The sequence below is a fragment of the Spea bombifrons genome, chromosome 5 (assembly GCF_027358695.1).
Source record: "Spea bombifrons isolate aSpeBom1 chromosome 5, aSpeBom1.2.pri, whole genome shotgun sequence".
Classification (NCBI taxonomy): Eukaryota; Metazoa; Chordata; class Amphibia; order Anura; family Pelobatidae; genus Spea; species Spea bombifrons.
The window spans coordinates 67,658,664-67,677,862 of NC_071091.1; the positions used below are offsets into that span (position 1 = coordinate 67,658,664).

Sequence of the window (19,199 nt, forward strand, 5' to 3'; positions counted from 1 at the left end):
CTGAGCATTCTATGATGTTGCAACAAGTGAAAATTCGTATTTTAATACTTTTATACCATGAAGCGGTTAATTCAGGTTTAAACCTTAGCAAAGTACCTTGAAAGACGTTTGTAGCAGCCACACAGTACAGCACTATATAAATGGTGGAAACGGTACAACAGTGTACTGAATGTAATTTATCACGTGTTTGGAAATTAAAAAATACTCTAAGAATAATTAAAATGCAAGCGTAGGTTGGCAAGATAATGATAAGGCTTGGAAGAGTCACTAGGACGTAACACCAGAATCAATGACATATTTGCCCTAAATACAAATGGCCGCCTCTAGCTCTTCCATTCACGCAGCCTTGCGATGTGACGCACCAGGAACAGGGAAGAGCAAAACAACAGAAAGAGAAAGAATTTCGGGTGTGCGCATGCGCGGTGCTCCCGTCCTGGCTGTGAATGTTTTCTTTTATTGCAGGTCCGTGCTGGGGACCCTTGCGCAGTGAGAGGAGTTGAGAGGAGGCGCGGAGGCGGACAGCCGATCACCTGTGTATGTGTTGTCTGTGGGCATGATGGTTTTTCTTGTGTAGAGTCGATAGGGGTACGTCAGACGGGCCATGTTTCATGACCATGTGGTATTCCCGGCTTAACTGTTTGGGTACCTGCGGCTTCTACTAGTACACGGTGCGGATGCAGTGTAATTAGAGCCATGTTAACAACACATATGGACGGTATTAGAAAGACTCCTAGTGTTCTAAAATCCCGTATGTAACATTCTTTAACAGCTGAGGACAAAACACCCGGGTTTGTGGTTCATTAAAGCAAAATATAAATGAAGATGAAACATTTAATATCAATGAATTAACTATATAATGACAATATATCCCAGCTGGCCCTGCATGATGCATAGTTGAATCAGTGTGGGTGTGTGGGGGGGTTAATGTAAATTTTGAGCAGGGTAGTGAAGTCCAGTGATCTGACCTCATGCAGATTGGTGCATTCATTTATGATGCTCTATTTAGATGAGATCCCATTGTAGTTTATAAGGCAGAAGACTGATGAATAAGCCCATGCTCTGATTTGTATGGGGTCAGTTGGACTCCTGCATGCGTCTTACTGGTTTAGGTACCTTTACCTGTGCGTTAGACACAGTTCTTCCTCGATTATACAAAGCAACACCCAGCTGTCTTCAGCGTTCTGCTACATTGCTATATACAACACTGAGTGGTGTTTAGTAGACATGTAGTAAGGTGACTAAGGTCCTTGAAGATGCCGTACCTCACAAGGCAGGGGGGGGTGAAGGTCCATGCTGTCCTTGTTGCTTTCTAGAAGCGTGCAGATGTGCATTTTTGGCCCATTGCTTTTTCGGACAACGAATTCTGTTTGCTGCCCATTGGTTTCAAATAAAAATCACAAAAATGACGGTGCTTCCAATCATGTCCTCTCCACCATTGCAGGGTGTCACCAGAAGCCCAGTCATTTTTGCTAATAATAGTTCATGGGTGGTTATCTTCGGGCAAAATGCTGGAGCTTCCAGACGCACCCTCTCCCCCAATCCTCCAGTCTGGGGAGGGGATGTCACCACAAATGCCATTGTTTTTTGTGGAAGTCAACAGGTGGTCATGTCCGTAGAGATAAGAGAAGCTGGGGAGACCTTCGAAGAGCGTGAGAGAATGAAAGTGCGAGAGAACATGAATGAGACGACAAAATTTGAAGTTCATTTTGTGTGTGTGTGTGTTTTTAGAAAATTTGTTTTTAGAAATTTGTACGAATTGGCTAAATTTCATTAAATTTGCAATTTGTATGATTTGTATGAGCTTGCTTTACATTGCAAATTGTCTTCCACCCCTTGAAGTGGCTTAATATGTTTAGTAATCAGAGAGCAGTAATAGACTGAAAGAGTAACCAGAACCAATTGATTATAAAGGACTCCTCTCACCCTGCAAAATGTACAACTCGCTGAATAAAACCCTCTGCCACATACCTCTTGTTAAACTTAAGCACTTGGCAGGCAAATCCTTTTAACATGTTTGCCGCTCAGTCGGTTTAAGTTGAAATATAATGATACATATGGTAAAGAGCTAAATATTACTTTTTTTTTCTCCATCTAGATTGTAAACTGCGATGTCAGGAACCAAGAGCAGAGCAAAGAAAAAAACAAACTTGTTTGAAAATTCACCTGACAACCTCCCTGTTCGGTCGTCTGGCAGACAGGTATCGGTAATGTGTCCTGAAACGATTGGGTTTCTTTTATGCTTCTAATAGCAAAACCAAAAATCATTAATTAGAGTATTATGTTTTTAGTGGTGTCGTGTTATGCAGTGTTCCATAAAGCTAATTGTCTTCTAAGTATTTTATTGTGGACATGTTATGGGTCTGTACTAGACTGTCACGGTAGATGAAAGTGAAAATTAGACAGGAGGGTGAAGTAGAAATGATTGAATGGCTGTACATTTGCAAGTTATGTTGTAGAAGAACCCAAAACAAGTCCCAACAGTAAAACAGAAGCCAAAACCCCTATGACCCGTGGCTATTGTGGCTGGAGCTTGATGGAGACCTGCATAGTGGAGTAGAAGACTGTTTAGTTTGTCAATTAAATTGTGGCCATTCTACAACCTCTTTCCCTTCCGACATAATGTATTTTCTCTCTATCCCCTATAGGCTGTGTTATAGAAGGCAGAGCTTTTCACCTAACTGTTCTCACTAGGCTCATCCTTCGCCTACCAGTCCTAGTGATTGCTTTATTTCTGATCTTGTCCAAGCCAAATGGTGTCTTAGTTTAAAATAATTCTATGGCATTCGAGCCTTCTTTACATCAAACAGTTTTTTCATCCTGTACTGGTTCCTGCCCTAACAAGGCTTGAACTAAGGTATTTTTGCTGCAACACGTAAAGTTACACAAACTGCTTTCATTTGCTTTGCATGCAGCAGGCAACTTAGCGTGCAGAAGAAAACAAATCAATATACTCATATGAGAAGTTGACTTTACTATAACTTTCATTTTATTTAAAAGAATATTGCTGTCAATGATTGTTAAGCATTTTCTTTTCATGTTCATTGACTCAATTTAGTAATAAATTCGGTTAGTACTAGATTAGTGTAATCTGAGTGCTTCCCACAGCCCACACAGGGCACCCTAAGGCGTACGCTATGTACTTACTGATGCTAGTGTAACTCGGGGGGGTCTCTCCCAGCCTCAAGCTCCTCACACTCAAAGTCGATGTTATATTTTCCACTATTTTTACATGGTAAAAGGCAATTTTAGTCAGGAGAATAAAATCAGGCAAAGTCAGACAATTAAAAAAAAAAAACAAAAAAAAAAAACCCTAAAAGTACTATACTCTATAGTTTCTAAATCTGGTCTAGGAAGCAAAGTACACAGATTGTTATTTGTCCTCTTGGAATTATTCTTAAAATTGCATGACGTATTATTATGTCTCATAATCTTCATTTATACGATTTAATTATTACTTATATTAGATGAAGCAATTTTTTTTAAACATGTATTCACCTGCATTTTACGCATACCGTTTGTGCCCATTATTCTCATTATTGACATATCTCCTTTTATTTCCACTTGTTCTAAAAACAAGTTTTCCAAGTTTTTGTACAGCACAGCTTTTACTCGCCAATTTTACAGCTGGTTTCTGGTGGCTGATGTGATCAGTTGCCAGCAGGGCCAGAATTCACGAAGGTGAATCTGGATGTAACTCTATGGGTATTTGTTGATTCATATAATTGAAGTATTTTAATAAAAACGTAGTCTCATATTATCAGACCTGTGGGACGATACATGGATACCTCCTGTTTGATGTTCCCAAGTTAAGCACCAGCAATGCAGAGATGCTATTCCAGCAAAGTGGGGAATTCCCTGCGCTCTTAGATGTGATGCTTATTTTTAAAGTGCGCTGTCCAAATATTGTTTGCATTATGTATCCCTTAAAAAATGAATGTTGCTCAAAGCATCCCTTTTGTTCAGGTGAAGAAGAAAGCCAGTGACGTACTAGAGGAAGACGACGACTTCTCTGAAAAGAAATATAGGAAGTGTGAGAAGGCCGGATGCACAGCAGCGTGTCCTGTTTGTTTCGCCAGTGCAGCTGAAAGGTAGGAACTTTTACACTTTGTAGTATTATTTGGGGGTTTGTTACCCTTGGATTTGTTGTGATTCAAATGAATTAGAATGATCACAGACTTATTAGACCTGACATACCCCTATCTGTGTACCTTCTCCAAAATTTTGTTTGGGAACACCTTTAACCCCTTAATGACAAAGCCCGTACATGTACGGGCTCAAAATGCATTTTCAATGGGTTTAGGGACCGCCCATTGTACTTAAGGGGTTAAATTTGGACACCAAAGCTTACCTCCTTACTCTGAGACATTTTCAGTCACTGAAAGATAAGAAATGTTACTATATTAAAATTAATTAAAAACTTATTATATTTAATAAAGATGCATTCTTTTACAGTTCTTGCCGTACTGGTGAGCATGTTGAAGTATCCTGGTAACCACCCGTGGACCACAGTTAAAGTACCACTATTTTAGCGGCACTATATTACACTTATATGTGCATTCTTAAAGAAGTCTCGTGAAAAGAAAAATCATTTTCTCCTTCAGCATAAAATATTCTGCAATAATATAGGCATTGACAAAAACCTGTCTATCTCCGTTTGTTCTGCTAAGCGTTATTTCAAAGCAATGTTCCACTCAAATATAAGCAGATTGTGAATGTATCCTTTTCTTTAAAGATTTAGTCACAAAACAAAATGACCAAGAATGTGGCAACAGCTTTAATCTGCACGGGGAGTATTTCTAATTCTGTATTTAGCAGCACCTTTCATTCTCGTCTGTAAGAAATAACGTCTTTAGATTCTTTACAGTTGTGTAAGTCAGGGTATATAAAGCGGGCTGGATTTATTTTTTAACATTGTTATATAAAGTAAGTCTTGGTGACTTCATTTTTTATTTTCTTCTCTATTGGTCAGATGTGCTAAAAACGGCTATACGTCTCGATGGTATCATCTCTCCTGTGGTGAGCATTTTTGCAATGAATGCTTTGATCACTATTACAGAAGGTGGGTTCCGTGTTGTAAAGAAAATGTTATGTTGAGTGCATGGTGGCGCAGGCTAACACTGATTGCACAACTTACCTCATCCTTAGTTGGAAGGTACATGAAATAGATCTATATTGATCCCGCTCCCCCCATTTGGAATCGGTCCTCACGTTCTCCTGCACACATTCACATGTCTGTCTCTGCAGGATAACATCCTAGGCTTATGACATGGATTGTCTGCCTGAGCACCTACTTCTAGTTGAACAGATAAATTATGTGCACATCTTGCGTTAAATGCTGTATTTTTTGTGTAATGACTGCAAAATGTGAAGCCCTAAATGGAAAATGTTAAACTGTTCTTGTTTCAGTGGGTATGGGTTCATTGTAGATAGCACAGCTTTGCATAGCATGCGGTCCCAAAGAAATATGTAGTCCTCATTTTCTGACATTAGGCGTATGTGTCTGCCCTCAAGCATGTATCATAAAGCGATTGCATCTCTAGGGTCATCGCATTAGGGCCTTTAAATACATGCATCCGGTTTATGGCAGATTGGTAGTTACAACTTTGTTTCAGAGCAGAAGGATGATTGTGGGGCATACATTTATCTTCTAGGGCTGGTATAGATTATAAACTGGTGAAATCTTGGTGAATAACCAGTAAGTGTCAGATGGGCTTGTTGTGGGCAATTGATGTTGCCTGCGTTTTTAGGAACATTCAAGATTACTCAAAAAGCATATGTAACATTTAAGGGGGATTCTTTAATGCACATGATAGGTGTGCAGTCCCTTTACATTGTTATGTGGTCCATTTTCAAATGCATTATGCGGCTTCTGCAGAATGCCCCAAATGCATTTGCCCCTTTACCCCCCCAGCTGAATGCCTCTCCCTGCATGTGTTGTTTAGACCCCGATATCCATGTGTAAAGTCTTCCCATTGATTACAATGAGAGCACTTTCCTGCCACTAATTAACAGCTTGAGCGGCCAATCAAGACAGCAATACTCGTACTAAATTCATTGAAAGGACTACCACTGATTGACAAGCTGTAGATAAGTGGTAAACTTTTGACCATGGAGGAAGAAAGACGATTTTGCACTACGGCTGCGGATTCTGTGTCAGATGTTTTTTGTTTTGTAGGGATGTAAAATACTTTTTTTTATTATTATTATACATTATTCTATAGTAGGGCTGTCCCTTTTAAGTAGATTTTTGTGGAAGCTGATTTCAATATTACACTGAAAATAACACAGTATTACAAGCTGCAATAATGAACTATTGTTTCAAATACTCTATCATAACAGCATCTTGCCTGGTGTATGGCATTTGTTTTGTTTTTGCTTCTTTCTTTTCTTAAAAAAGGGGTCTACTGATATTTTTATTGTGCTTCTAGTCACAAAGATGGTTATGACATCTATGCATCTTGGAAGCGTATTTGGACAAGCAATGGGAAAAGTGAGCCTAGCCCCAAAGCCTTCATGGCAGATCAGCAGTTGCCATATTGGGTAAGAAACACAAATAAACCTGCGTAAAAAATCGATGTTCCTTTGTATAAAATGGTATTTAGGTATATCATATACTGGAGCAAAAATCAGGGAGGAGATACTAGAGTTCGCATATATGATTACATTTTCTAGAATCACCCCTCCCTGTTTCCCCCCCATACCATCAATATTCTCATGGATGTTCCCCTTATTTGCAAACAGGAACAATGCTTACGAAGCAAACTGCTATGGGCAGAACCGGGGGGGGGGGGGAGTGAAATAAATAATAAAAAAAATAATTGGCATATATGTGAACTCTTATAACTTCTCTAAAACACATTTTCCTGCTCCCTTTTCTGGCCCTTGTTTGGCCCTTGTGTAGCGTTTGTACAGTATGTCATGCTTAAATGATGATTGATGCCCATAGAAAGAGTGTTTCTATAAGAACACCAGTATACCCTGGTTTAATAATGGATGCCCAGTTGTTGTAGGTTGTGTTCTACTTATTTATTGTATTGTGTTTTTTTTTTTTAAAGGTGCAGTGCACAAAACCGGAATGCGGGAAATGGCGCCAGCTGACAAAGGAGATCCAGTTAACAACGCAAATGGCAAAAATGTACAGATGTGGCATGAAACTGAATAATTCTGTCAAGGTGATGATGTTTTTTTGCATGCATGATCTGGCAGAATGGGTGGCAAGTAAATGCCAGCTTATTTATAATAGAGAAACATTTCAAAGCCGCGGTTTGACCCGTATAAGCAATTTCCCGGGAGATTGTGCTTGTTCTAATAATTCTAGGGGAGGAGAGAAGCTGCTTTTATATATGGAGCATTTATATCTTGTTCTATATTCTTTTTTGTACATTTCTAACAACTTATGGAACTGGCGTGAAAATACAGCAGGTGGGTTGCATTGAAATGTATTTGTCACGCTCCCGAAGTTCAAAATATCCCACTCCGGATTGGTTGGCGCTAATGCTTTGAGATAAAAGTAATGAGGTTGCGTCTTTATTTATCCCCTACCAAAGCAGCATTGAGGCTATGAATATAAAGCTTAGAATTAGGAACATCAACAAAAATGACACGGGTTTCACACTTTACTGGTGTCAAGTCTTGTAGCTGAGGTGCGCACTTGGGTATCCTGCTTGATCTGAAAGGACATTGTAATCCAAGGGCGCATTCGGTTATAACACATTCATGCAAAGATTAGGCGCTTAAACCTTTAACAATTCATTTTAAAAGGTCACTGCTTTTATTCTTTAAATGACCTTAAATGTTTTTTTCCTTGGCAGATGGAAGGTACTGATCAGTGCTCAATGCCAGAAGATTTGGTAAGTTTACTTGGTAGAATTAGGAAGTATGCGTTAACCCAACAGATATGGCACAAAATATCAGATGTTTGTGCTTCCAAAAAAAGGGGGATAAGGCCTACTGCTCTTTTTAATATGCATTTCCATATGTGGCCACTGGGGGTGTGTGAAGAAGGTTGTTTTGACTGTCTCTTGACTCCAGCTGGATTATTTTTAGGTCCTTTTGAGCCATAGATTTTATTTCCTCTTACTTGAATGCTGCACATCTCTCGACAAAGCATCAAACTTCTTATGCTGTTGAATTGTTTCCATTTGATGAAGTATATATTGTGCATTGTTTGGTGTGTTTTTCTTTTTTTGTTCTATTTAGCATAGCAAAATTCACTGATGTGTGTTTATCTTCTTGCGATATGTGTTTTAATTCCATGTTACTGCATCTCCTGATCTGCAGAGAGTGTCCGAGGTGTCTACCCAGTCTTGGTACTCCATGCTAATTCTCCCGCCGCTGCTGAAGGACAGTCCTGCGGCTGCCATGTTGGCTGCCTACTACCCAGACTGTGTGGGCATGAGTCCATCATGTACTACCACTAATCGCCTGCATGGAGAAAGCCTCTCTGGCAAGCTTGACCAGTATAGGGGTGTTCCTGTATCTAATTCAGCTGGTAAGCTCTTGGCGCACTAGTAACTTTCAGGGCTGGCCTGCATTTTATAGCAAGCCTTCCCAAAAAGACTGGAGACTGTTATAGCCAATGTGCAGGATGCCCAACAAGCTCATATAGATATGATGGTCAGGCATCCATCTATTTTCGGTCATAGTGTAAGTGCAATGATTTGATGCATTACACTTTAGATCACTGATTATTGTTTGGTTTCGCTGATCAATGTCGGTGACTAAACTTGTCACTTGCAGGTGATCTGATAATGGCTACAGACTTTTTTATTTTATAAGATTCATTTTGTTTTTAACAGCTTTTAACCTAATTATCTGATCCGTGACTAAGGATTCTGTAGGCCACTGGTCATTGATCAGTCTCACCGATCATCAACCAGTGACCTAATCTGGTGGATGTATATTATAAACAAGTACCTGTTTTTCCCCTACGAAATCTGTTCCAAAGCTATACCTGGGTATTATAGTGGAGATTTTACGGTGTATGTGGATTTCTGTGTTTGGCAATGCTTCCTTATTTCTTAAATCTATTTTTTCTTAGGAGTTAATCCATACTTCCAGCCTTTCTACCAGCCCAACGAGTGTGGGAAAGCACTGTGTGTCCGACCTGACGTGATGGAATTGGATGAACTCTATGAGTTTCCAGAGTATTCTCGGGACCCCACTATGTATTTGGCTATGAGAAATCTCATACTAGCTCTGTGGCACATAAACTGCAAGGTAAGGAGCATTCCTCTGTAGATGGCTTTAGAGGTGGATTCCAAAGCTTGTACCTGTAAGCGTGAATTGTTTGTACTTTATGAAAGCTATTTTTGTGACTCTGGGCTTTATTCACTGGAATTGGCATGATAGTTTTCAGCTTGCCGCCTTCATTATGCATTAAAGGAGGCAGGTTTCTTCTTTACGGAAGCTGACTCAGAATAAAACATAGTTTGATTAGCGAGGAGACCTTCAGGTGCTTATGTTAATTTTGCTCTGCGGCAGACATGGGCAGATGAGCTCCTCTTATAGGAGGAGTTTGCTGTTATTGCCCCTTATTGATGCATAGTGAAGTTGATGAATTAAAACAACCGATTCTCCTTGCCTGGTTCAATAAAGCGATCTGTTTGACTTTAGTCTTTTAAAAGCAATCTATAATCTTATTTATAAATGAAGAATGCTTACAAAATGTTTCTGCGTTTTTTGTATTTTTTTATTACTTAGGAAGTGCTCACGGCTCAAACGTGTGCTTATCATATAATGGTTCGGGGGTTGGTTCGCATACGATGTGTTCAAGAGATGGAAAGGATTCTCTATTTTGTGACTAGGAAAGGACTGGTCAATACTGGAGTTTTGAGAGTCTCCCCAGACCAGTACTTACTTCCCATGGAGTACCACAATGTAAGTCATATGTGTCATATTAGCACCCTGTACAAGATCTTTGTGTAGTTAGTAGTACCATCTTTGCGTGTTTGTTTTTTTTACTTCAGCATACAAACTTACGTGTTCTACTCATGTCAGTAATTGTGTAAGCAATGTTTATGCCTAGTAAAACAAACCTGTATAAAATACCTGTTGACATCATTGTTTGTGGACAGTACTTTTGTTATTAACCTTTTATGACGTTCTTTGTGGATAGTACTTCCCATATAACGGCAGCTCTTCTGATTAAAAAAAATAATGATCTTTTCTTTTTCAATTTTAAGAAATCTGTAATTGTTATTGGGGCTGGACCAGCGGGACTGGCAGCCGCACGACAGCTGCACAACTTTGGTATCAAGGTAATTGCATTGTGAAACTTACTTTAGATCAATACGTTTTTAGTAGTTGAATTTCTATAAATGTAATTCCCTGCTCGTTTTTTTTTTTTACCATATTTCTCTTATTTAAAGGTTATGGTCCTAGAAGCCAGAGACAGGATTGGGGGACGCGTTTGTGATGACAAATCCTTTAAAGGGGTCACAGTAGGAAAAGGAGCCCAAATTGTGAATGGCTGCATCAACAATCCCATTTCAATAATGTGTGAGCAAGTGAGTGTCCACGGCAGTTTTATCTTCAACTCACGATACCAGTACTTAAAAGTTGGAAGGAAACAGAGCACCTTTTGGCTCTAATGAAGTATACTATCTCATTTAGAATGTAAAACCCCACCATGCTTTACTGAGGCAATGATGCATCTAATAGTTACATTGAATAATTAACGCAGAAACATCTCTGCATGTTTTTATACAGTAAATAGCATACAGTCCAATATGGAATTAAGTTTTAGTGAAATTATAAGGATATTGAATCTGTAAAAAGGCATAAAATGCCATTTGCATAGGAGATTATAACGTATTTTCTGTCTTTCTGCTTCTTTCTGATTTGAGTGACTTGAGGTCCACCTCTTTTGCGAGCAATAAGGCCTCTTGAAATTAATGTTGCTTGTGATGATGTCATTGCAAATAATTTGGCAGCAGAGTAGCCATGTGTAAGAAGGAAAGTGACATTAATACGTAGACTTTTGTAGCCAATGCAATAGAGAGAGACTTCTTTAACAGTAATAAAAACAGCCTACTTGCTTAACACATAAGAGCATTTGGTTATTTGCACGGGAAGGACAATAGCTTTAGACAGGTATTTCCCAGCCGGTCACAGCATGTTTTTGTGTTGAAGATTGGGCTCAAAATGCGTACACTTGGAGAAAAGTGTGATCTGGTTCAAGAAGGCGGAAGGCTGACTGATCCAACCATAGACAAGCGCATGGATTTCCACTTCAATGCAATATTGGATGTTGTTGCAGAATGGAGGAAAGATAAAACACAGAATCAAGATGCTCCACTTGGAGGTAGACCTCTCAAATCTATGATTCCTATTGAAACTTCTCAAGACATAGAGTAAAACCAATTCATCCCATCCTTAATTTCTGTGTTTTCTGTGTTTCCCGTGCTTCATGTTAACAGATAAAATACAGGAAATCTATAAGGCCTTTATACAGGAATCTGGAATCCAGTTCACAGAGGTGGAGGAAAAAGTTTTACAATTCCACCTTAGTAACCTAGAGTATGCCTGTGGAAGTAACCTAGACAAGGCAAGTTCTTTTTATACTCATGCAACTTTAAGCACACACTATTAAAAGATTGGTTTAGATCAGTATATAATTCACATTTTATACAACTCCTAAATGCCATTGAAATATTGTAGGACTACATTTTAACCTTGATAGATTGCTTATTTGAACTCTGCCATACATAGGTGGTTATACAGTGATTAGCGTAGAAGTAGGCGTTTTATTTCAGAAATAGGATTTTAGCCCATCAGTATATTGATGGAGAATGGATGCCTCAACATTATGTCACTAATGTTGATAGAAATGCCCCTATTGCATTGTGGGTGAAAGGTCTGCTTTGAAGTTTAGATAAGATGCATCTGGCCCAAAAACACAGTAAAAGAAAATGTGCTTAATTATTTTCATTATGTCTTTCGGCCATTACAAATGTCTGCTCACTGTTATTGTTAATGATGTTGCAGTCTGTGTATGTTTATAGATCCCGCATTTTATCTGTCTTCCTTCTCTGCTCTGGGGGTGTTGAACCCTACCCTAGTCCTCCTGTGCTCAGTACCTCAAACCTCATCATTGTAATCTCTTCTCTTGTGCCCTCTGGAATTCATGCTCTGCTGCTCATGGCCTCTTGGGTCACTGATGCATGAGTTTTCTTGTGCCCCCAGATGGGTGAGGTTTTTTTTAGCTAAACCTTTAGCTTAACACTTTAAACCACACCTCTTTGGGCCCCCAGTTGACCAGCTAACATGTCACCTACCCTTCCAACAGTGCCACCTTTGCCTCTAAATAGCTTGTCGGTGCCACCTTTAAAGAAGACGTGAAGTGCGAGGGACAGAGCCATAACTAGCTCTTCTTGCGCCCAAGGCAAGAACATCAAATTGTGCCCCCCACTATATTTTTACAGAGGTCATTTTGAGGAGGGTAGATAAACAACAAGTTGTAGAACCTCAAATAATTCATAATAGTTCAACAAATTCCCACAAACCCAGTGATTTATTCACTTTTTCGGGGGCCTGAGTAAGTGTTTTGCATGAACTTGCACGGGGCAATGCGACAGTAAAGTAACCTTTGGCACTCTAAAGGTTTTGTACTAAAATCTCCATCATGAATGTATTATAGCATAGCCCTCGTCTATATATAGTTAGCCAGACTTAGATATGATACAATGCAGCTCATAATGAGCATAAGCACGTAGAGATCCTGGTATGTGTAGTACAGCATAAATCCCATTACTATATATATTGAGCCAGACACTGCTGGTTGTACTTCATAATTCCCATCATTATATATTGAGCTGGACAAAGACAGTGGTACACAATAAATCCCATTATTATATAGTGATCCAGACACAGTCGGTGGTAAAGCTTGACTCACATAATGAGCTAGACATTGACAGTGGAACAGCATTACGCCCATCATCATTTTTGTTTTCCTTTCATTGTCTTTTCACTGTTACTTGCGCTTACGATCACTCAATCTCTCTTTCTCCCTACCTTCTCCACTGACTGCTTCCGCATCCCTGTCTTTATCTTCTTGTTTTTCTTTCTTTTTCTTTCCATCTGCTTCTCCTCATGTCTTCTTCCTACATCCCCTTCTGCGTAAAGCAGGCCTCTCTGCCCGCTTTTGCAAAACAGTAGAACCCTCTTCCCCATTGGAAGAACGGAGGAGAGGCTGTCCCCGTGGCTCCGCTCTGCATTATTACTGCAAGGGGCCAGAATAATGCAGACAGGTGCATGGCGAAAGAGGTGCAAAAACACTTCTGTCTCCTCCAATCCTTTTTCATTATTCTGGTAATACAAACTACCAATATCAAACACCACCAAATTGTGCTGGGCAACTTTGGAACACACAAGCAAAACATTCTAATGAATTTTAAATATAAATTTAGTTGCCATCTAATCTCAGCTAATGGTTGATATTTAGTTAAATGTGTAATTAGAACATTTCAATTTTTGATAGGGTTTTTATTTATGTTTAGGTTTCTGCTCGTTCATGGGACCACAATGAATTTTTCGCTCAGTTTGCTGGAGACCACACAATGTTGACTGATGGATACTCCACAATTATGGAGAATTTGGCTGAAGGACTTGATATTTGTCTTAAGTCACCTGTAAGTCCATGTGTGTTTTTTCGTTACTTGTATTGTATTTGTCCTGTCAAGGATGGTATGTGATTTCATGTATGCCTTAAACATTAATATAGTATTAGCGATTCCAGCCACTGGCTTGAGTTTGGGAAATCCAGGTATTAAAGGGAAATTAATGAAGATAAAAGACCTTTGAGTAGTAATGACTGTTCAATCCTGTTAACCAAAAACGTAGTGGTTTAATCTAGGGCTGCAACAACTAATCGATAAAATCGATAATGAAAATCGTTGTTAACGAATTTCATTATCGATTAGTTGAATCGATTTTTATCGATTATAAAATTAGGGTTTTTTCAGAGCAAACGCTCTGAAAAATACCCCTCATTATATAATCCGTTTGAGTGACTCACAGCAGCAGCTCCTACTTACCAGTCCCTCCCTGTAATCACTGTGACAACTGGCCCCGCCCCCTTCCTTCTACCAGAAGGCCAGAACCACATGGCTGTGACACTCATCTAACTGTAAGTATAAAATTAATATTTGGGCTGTTGAAAGTTAGGGGAGGTGGGGGTTAATTTAGGGGCAGTTATGGTTAATGGTATGTTTAGGGTTAATTTAGGGGCAGTTGTGGTTAATGGGGTGTTTAGGGGCAGCTATGGTTAATGGGGTGTTTAGGGCTAATTTAGGGGCAGCTATGGTTAATGGGGTGTTTAGGGTTAATTTAGGGGCAGTTATGGTTAATGGGGTGTTTAGGGTTAATTTAGGGGCAGCTATGGTTAATAAGGGTGTTTAGGGTTAATTTAGGAGCAGCTGTGGTTAATGGGGTGTTTGGGGTTAATTTGAGGCAGTTGTGGTTAATGGTGTGTTTAGGGTTAATTTAGGGGATGTTGTGGTTGATGGGGTCTTTAGGGTTAATTTAGGGGATGCTGTGGTTAATGGGGTGTTTAGGGTTAATTTAGGGTAGTTGTTTTGATGGGGTATTTAGAGTTAATTTAGGGGTAGTTGTGGTTAATGGGGTGTTTTGGGTTAATTTAATGATGAGGACTAAGGGTTAATTTAATAAAGTTAACTTAAGGTGATGTTAGAGATAAAGGGGGGCAAACTAAGGGGAATCTAAATCCTGGGGGCAGTGAACATTAACCCAGTACTTATTTATAAAATATAAGGTATAAGGCATATCTGGGGAGGACGGAGTGACATATCTGGGGGTATAAGGCATATACGGTATTTAAGGCATACTTGGGGAGGGCAGTGTGGCATGTCTGGGGAGGACACTGAGTGGTGTATCAGGGTGTATTAGGCATATCTGGGGCCACAGTGGCATATCTGGGGGTAGAGTGGAGTGGCATATGTGGGGAGGGCAGCGTAGCATGTCAGGGAGGCAGTGTGGCATGTCTGGGGAGGATGGAGTGGTGTATCAGGGGGTATAAGGCGTACCAGGCACAGTGGCATATGTGGGGGTAGAGTGGAGTGACATATGTGGGAGGCAGCGTGGAGTGGCATATGTGGGAGGCAGCGTGGAGTGGCATATGTGGGAGGCAGCGTGGTATGTCTGGGAGGCAGCGTGGAGTGGCATATGTGGGAGGCAGCGTGGCATATGTGGGAGGCAGCGTGGAGTGGCATATGTGGGAGGCAGCGTGGCATATGTGGGAGGCAGCGTGGCAAGCCTGGGCTCAAATGTGCATAAATTGGGGGGACTGGTTGGGAAATAAAGACAAGAAATGCATTTTATCAAAGTTTTTTTTATTCTGCTGTTTGTATTTAACATCATTTGTTTATTTAATTATTTTAAATAAATGAAAATTTTACATTCATTTTTTTTATCCGATTAATCGACAAAATAATCGGCCAACTAATCGATTATGAAAATAATCGTTAGTTGCAGCCCTAGTTTAATCACTTAACCATAAGTTTGCATGCAGGTGATGTGAGCTTTTTTAAGATGTGTTCTGTGTTGGAGAGTATGAAGTAATCAGAGTTCTGCATTCTAGCTTCGTTTTGGTCTTATGGCAGCATTTGGACATTAATATTTTATGGCCTAATTGATTTTCACAGGTCATAAGTGTTGATTATACGAATCAAGATATTCAAGTTACAGTAGCAGATGGAAAAACCTTTAGTGCACAAAAGGTAAAAGCAGCTCCCCCTATGATTTATTCCATCCTCTGTTATAATTGCTTATGCAGCACTGTGACTGCTGTGTAGTTATAAATAACTGTAAATGTGCATCTGTTTATTTGGACATTCAGAAGAAATATACTGTAAGATGTTTTCAGCAATGACTGAGATTTGTAAAGGTTTAAACTCACTAGTGATGATAAAATATGTTTATTTTCTTGATGCGTAACAAACTAGTCTAGTTTTATTGCATGTATTAAAATTGTATTACTCGTTACAATTTTCATAACGCAGTCATGTAATTTCCTTTTTTTGGTTTCCTAAACCCTGCAGGTTTTGGTTACCATACCTCTGGCACTTCTTCAGAAAAGTGTCATTCAGTTTAACCCTCCGCTACCTGAGAAAAAAGTGAAAGCCATTAACAGCCTTGGTGCTGGCGTCATTGAAAAGGTAGGATGTTTACAAGATTTGTGATGTCATTTTTATATTGTCACTATCTAAGTTCTCAATGTCCTTTGTTAGTATGTAGTAGCCAATCTTGATGATGGTGAAATTAAGTTTCCTTAATTTAAACAGATTTGTGAAGTGCTTTTTCTTTTCCCTGCCTGCAGGTTGCTTTGCAGTTTCCCTATAGGTTTTGGGACAGCAAAATTCAAGGAGCTGATTTTTTTGGTCATATTCCTCCTGATTCCAGTAAACGTGGATTATTTGGGGTTTTCTACGATATGGATCCACAGGTAATTCCAGTGTCCCTGAATATTCTTGTTTTCGGCATCATGTCTCCTATTAGGCACGTACAGAGCTGTGAAAAAGCAATTGCCCCCTAAACCTAACAACTAGTTGTGGCACCAACTGTAATCAAACATTTGCAGTAACTGGCAATGAGGCAAAAACCTTTTCACAGCACTGTAGACAGCTGGAAACAAAATAAAATGTCTTCAAAATGTGCCATTTTCAGGCAATTGTTTCCTTTAATGCATAAAATCTACATACTCTATACTAGTTTTGGCAAACTTCTGTTCTTGAAGGCCACCCGGTAACTTGCTCTATAATGCACAATGTTAACTGCCAGATTGTATGTGGACTACTTGCCCTGGCAGCTTACACTTTGCATGCGTCCGTTCTCCTTTAATGGTCTGTTTTCATAAATTCAGGGTAAACATGCTGTCTTGATGTCTGTAGTTACTGGGGACGCAGTGACTGCAATCAAAGATTTGGAGGATAAGCAAGTGGTGAAGCAGTGTATGGTGGTACTTCGGGAATTGTTCAAGGAGCAGGTAAGAAGGGCAGGGATACATGTGTTCATATAATAGAAGTAATGTATAGCTACCCTCCGGCTCTTGGCCTATGAAAAGTGGTTATAAGTATTGCATCCAGAGACATATTTACATCAGAAAACAGGTACACTGGATGGGCCAAGTTGTTAAATCTTAGTTTCTCTATAGACGTTTTGCCTACTGATTGGTGCATACATGGTCACATGATACAATCCTCTTTTGAGGAAGTGTTTTCCTGCTGGATCTTCTGGAATAATAGACAGGATTTTTTCTGCGGTTTCTTACTTTTGATTCATTCTTTTACTGATGCAGGACGTACCATCGCCAGTGAAATATTTTGTTACTCGGTGGGCCAAAGATTCTTGGGCACAGATGGCATATAGTTTTGTGAAGACAGGTGGAAGCGGGGAAGCCTATGACATACTAGCTGAGGATATCCAGGGGAAAATATTTTTTGCTGGCGAGGTATGTTTGTAAACTGTATTAAAAATATATATATAATAATTTGTGTGTTGCTCAGCCCTCTCGACATGCTGTTGTAGCCTTTGTTTTTGCTTTTCTCATACTTGGTATTGTTTTATGAAAGCCATTGGTGATGTAAATAAGTGAAAATAGTAAAATAGTATTAATAACTGCCTCCAGGTGTTGTTATTTTGTTCTGTACTGTAGAATTTTTGTCACTTGACAACTGATATTACTGTGATTGTGGATGGGACTTTTTAATTCGCCTAGCCTAAGGTGTATAATTGTGGTAAGCACTGTTTTGAAAACATTTGAAAACATTTACGTGAGTGTCTGTTTATCAGCCTTACAGTGGGGTGTATTCATTACACATTTCAGCTTGGGCTTCACTGTATGGTATGGGTTGGCCACAATGAGTGTGCTTTGGATACTAAAAAATCTCCCCATATTAATTATTAACACAGGCTCATCTCAGTCCAACTCTAAGGAAAGGCTTCCAGTTCGATGCCCTGTGTTATGCTTTTGAATCCTCATTTATTTTCTCATGTTTACAGGCCACAAATCGCCATTTTCCACAAACCGTAACAGGCGCCTACTTGAGTGGAGTGCGAGAAGCAAGCAAAATCACCACATTTTGAACTGGAACCCTTTTCACCATTTCATACTTTTATATTTTCAGGGAAATAAAAAATAAAAAAAAAATATTGGAATTATGCTCTGTCAGGGTTTTTTACTACATATAATGGTTATATATATGATCTTAAGTCATGTTAAGTTTATTAAGTTGATGAATATATATATACATTAAAAAGGTAGATGTTTTATACTTAAATATAAATCTGAGGCACTTAGATGAAGCATCAATATTAAAATACCCTTTTAAAAATGGCAGAATGAGGGATAATTCAAAATATGATCCCTACAATGCTAAAGCTTAGGCAATCAGTCCTAGAGGAATGCAACCATTTTGTTTTGTTTTTTCCTTAATATTTTATTATGTTTTCTTGTCTGTGCATTAGACAAGCTCTTATTTATTGTTTACAGGGACTTTTTGTGCGGTTAAGTTTTATTGAAATATTTGAAGCAATGCAGCTATGTTTACTTAACATGTTTAATTTTGTTGTAACTTTGTTGTAAATATATGAAGAAAATTGCACTTGCACGATTTTTATTTCTTTTTGATTATGATAATGTATCTTTTCAGAAGGTTTAGCTTAACTTTTTTTGGGGGGGGATACTTTTGGCTTTTTACTCACTATGTCAAACTTAGATTATGTGATATTTAAATGGATGTTCTTTTGGCAAAATAAATGCATACAAACCATGGTTTTACAAACTGTCTTTTTCTGTCTACTTCTTGTTGGGTTGGGCCGCTATACACACATACAGAATCTTATAAGACAGCTCACAAAAAGTCCCATAGGGAAAAAAATACCTTGAGCATAAAATTGCTGTATACAGTACTAACATTTAAAATAAACTAGTTTTATTGATTTCATTTTGTTCCAATTTATGTGCAGACCTGGAAGGTGCCAATGTTATTAGTCATATGATATTTTGTATGACTTTCCCTGCTCAAACATGACACTGAGCTGATTCTGTATGACAATGCTAATAAAGCCAGTTACTGGGCACAACGGGTAAGTTTATATAGAGGATTATTGGATCTACTTCCCCCAGAGAGGTAGTCACTGTGGTAATGTCCAGCAGTATCTCGAGTACATTGATATACCGC

At 39.0% G+C, this 19,199-nt stretch overlaps 1 protein-coding gene across 1 annotated transcript; it reads left to right on the forward strand.

The window, feature by feature from the left end:
* Window positions 1-393: 393 nt before the first annotated feature.
* KDM1B (lysine demethylase 1B) lies at window positions 394-18,214 on the forward strand. Its single transcript, XM_053467045.1, has 21 exons — window positions 394-534; window positions 2,096-2,198; window positions 3,964-4,088; window positions 4,970-5,059; window positions 6,429-6,540; window positions 7,056-7,172; window positions 7,812-7,850; window positions 8,281-8,491; window positions 9,041-9,219; window positions 9,703-9,879; window positions 10,185-10,259; window positions 10,371-10,508; window positions 11,134-11,305; window positions 11,421-11,548; window positions 13,500-13,631; window positions 15,663-15,737; window positions 16,059-16,175; window positions 16,337-16,462; window positions 16,880-17,002; window positions 17,315-17,467; window positions 18,019-18,214. Exons 2-21 carry the CDS (start codon window positions 2,109-2,111, stop codon window positions 18,100-18,102), a joined length of 2,463 nt encoding a protein of 820 aa, XP_053323020.1. The 5' UTR covers window positions 394-534; window positions 2,096-2,108; the 3' UTR covers window positions 18,103-18,214.
* The last annotated feature ends 985 nt before the right edge of the window (window positions 18,215-19,199 follow it).

What these genes read in the sequence shown, in the direction of transcription:
- KDM1B (XM_053467045.1), top strand. Translation starts at nt 2,109, where the DNA reads ATGTCAGGAACCAAGAGCAGAGCAAAGAAAAAAACAAACTTGTTTGAA. An exon ending in ATCAGCAGTTGCCATATTGG is followed by an intron (nt 6,541 to 7,055) that starts GTAAGAAACACA and finishes TTTTTTTTAAAG; the next exon opens with GTGCAGTGCACAAAACCGGA. An exon ending in AAATATTTTTTGCTGGCGAG is followed by an intron (nt 17,468 to 18,018) that starts GTATGTTTGTAA and finishes TCATGTTTACAG; the next exon opens with GCCACAAATCGCCATTTTCC.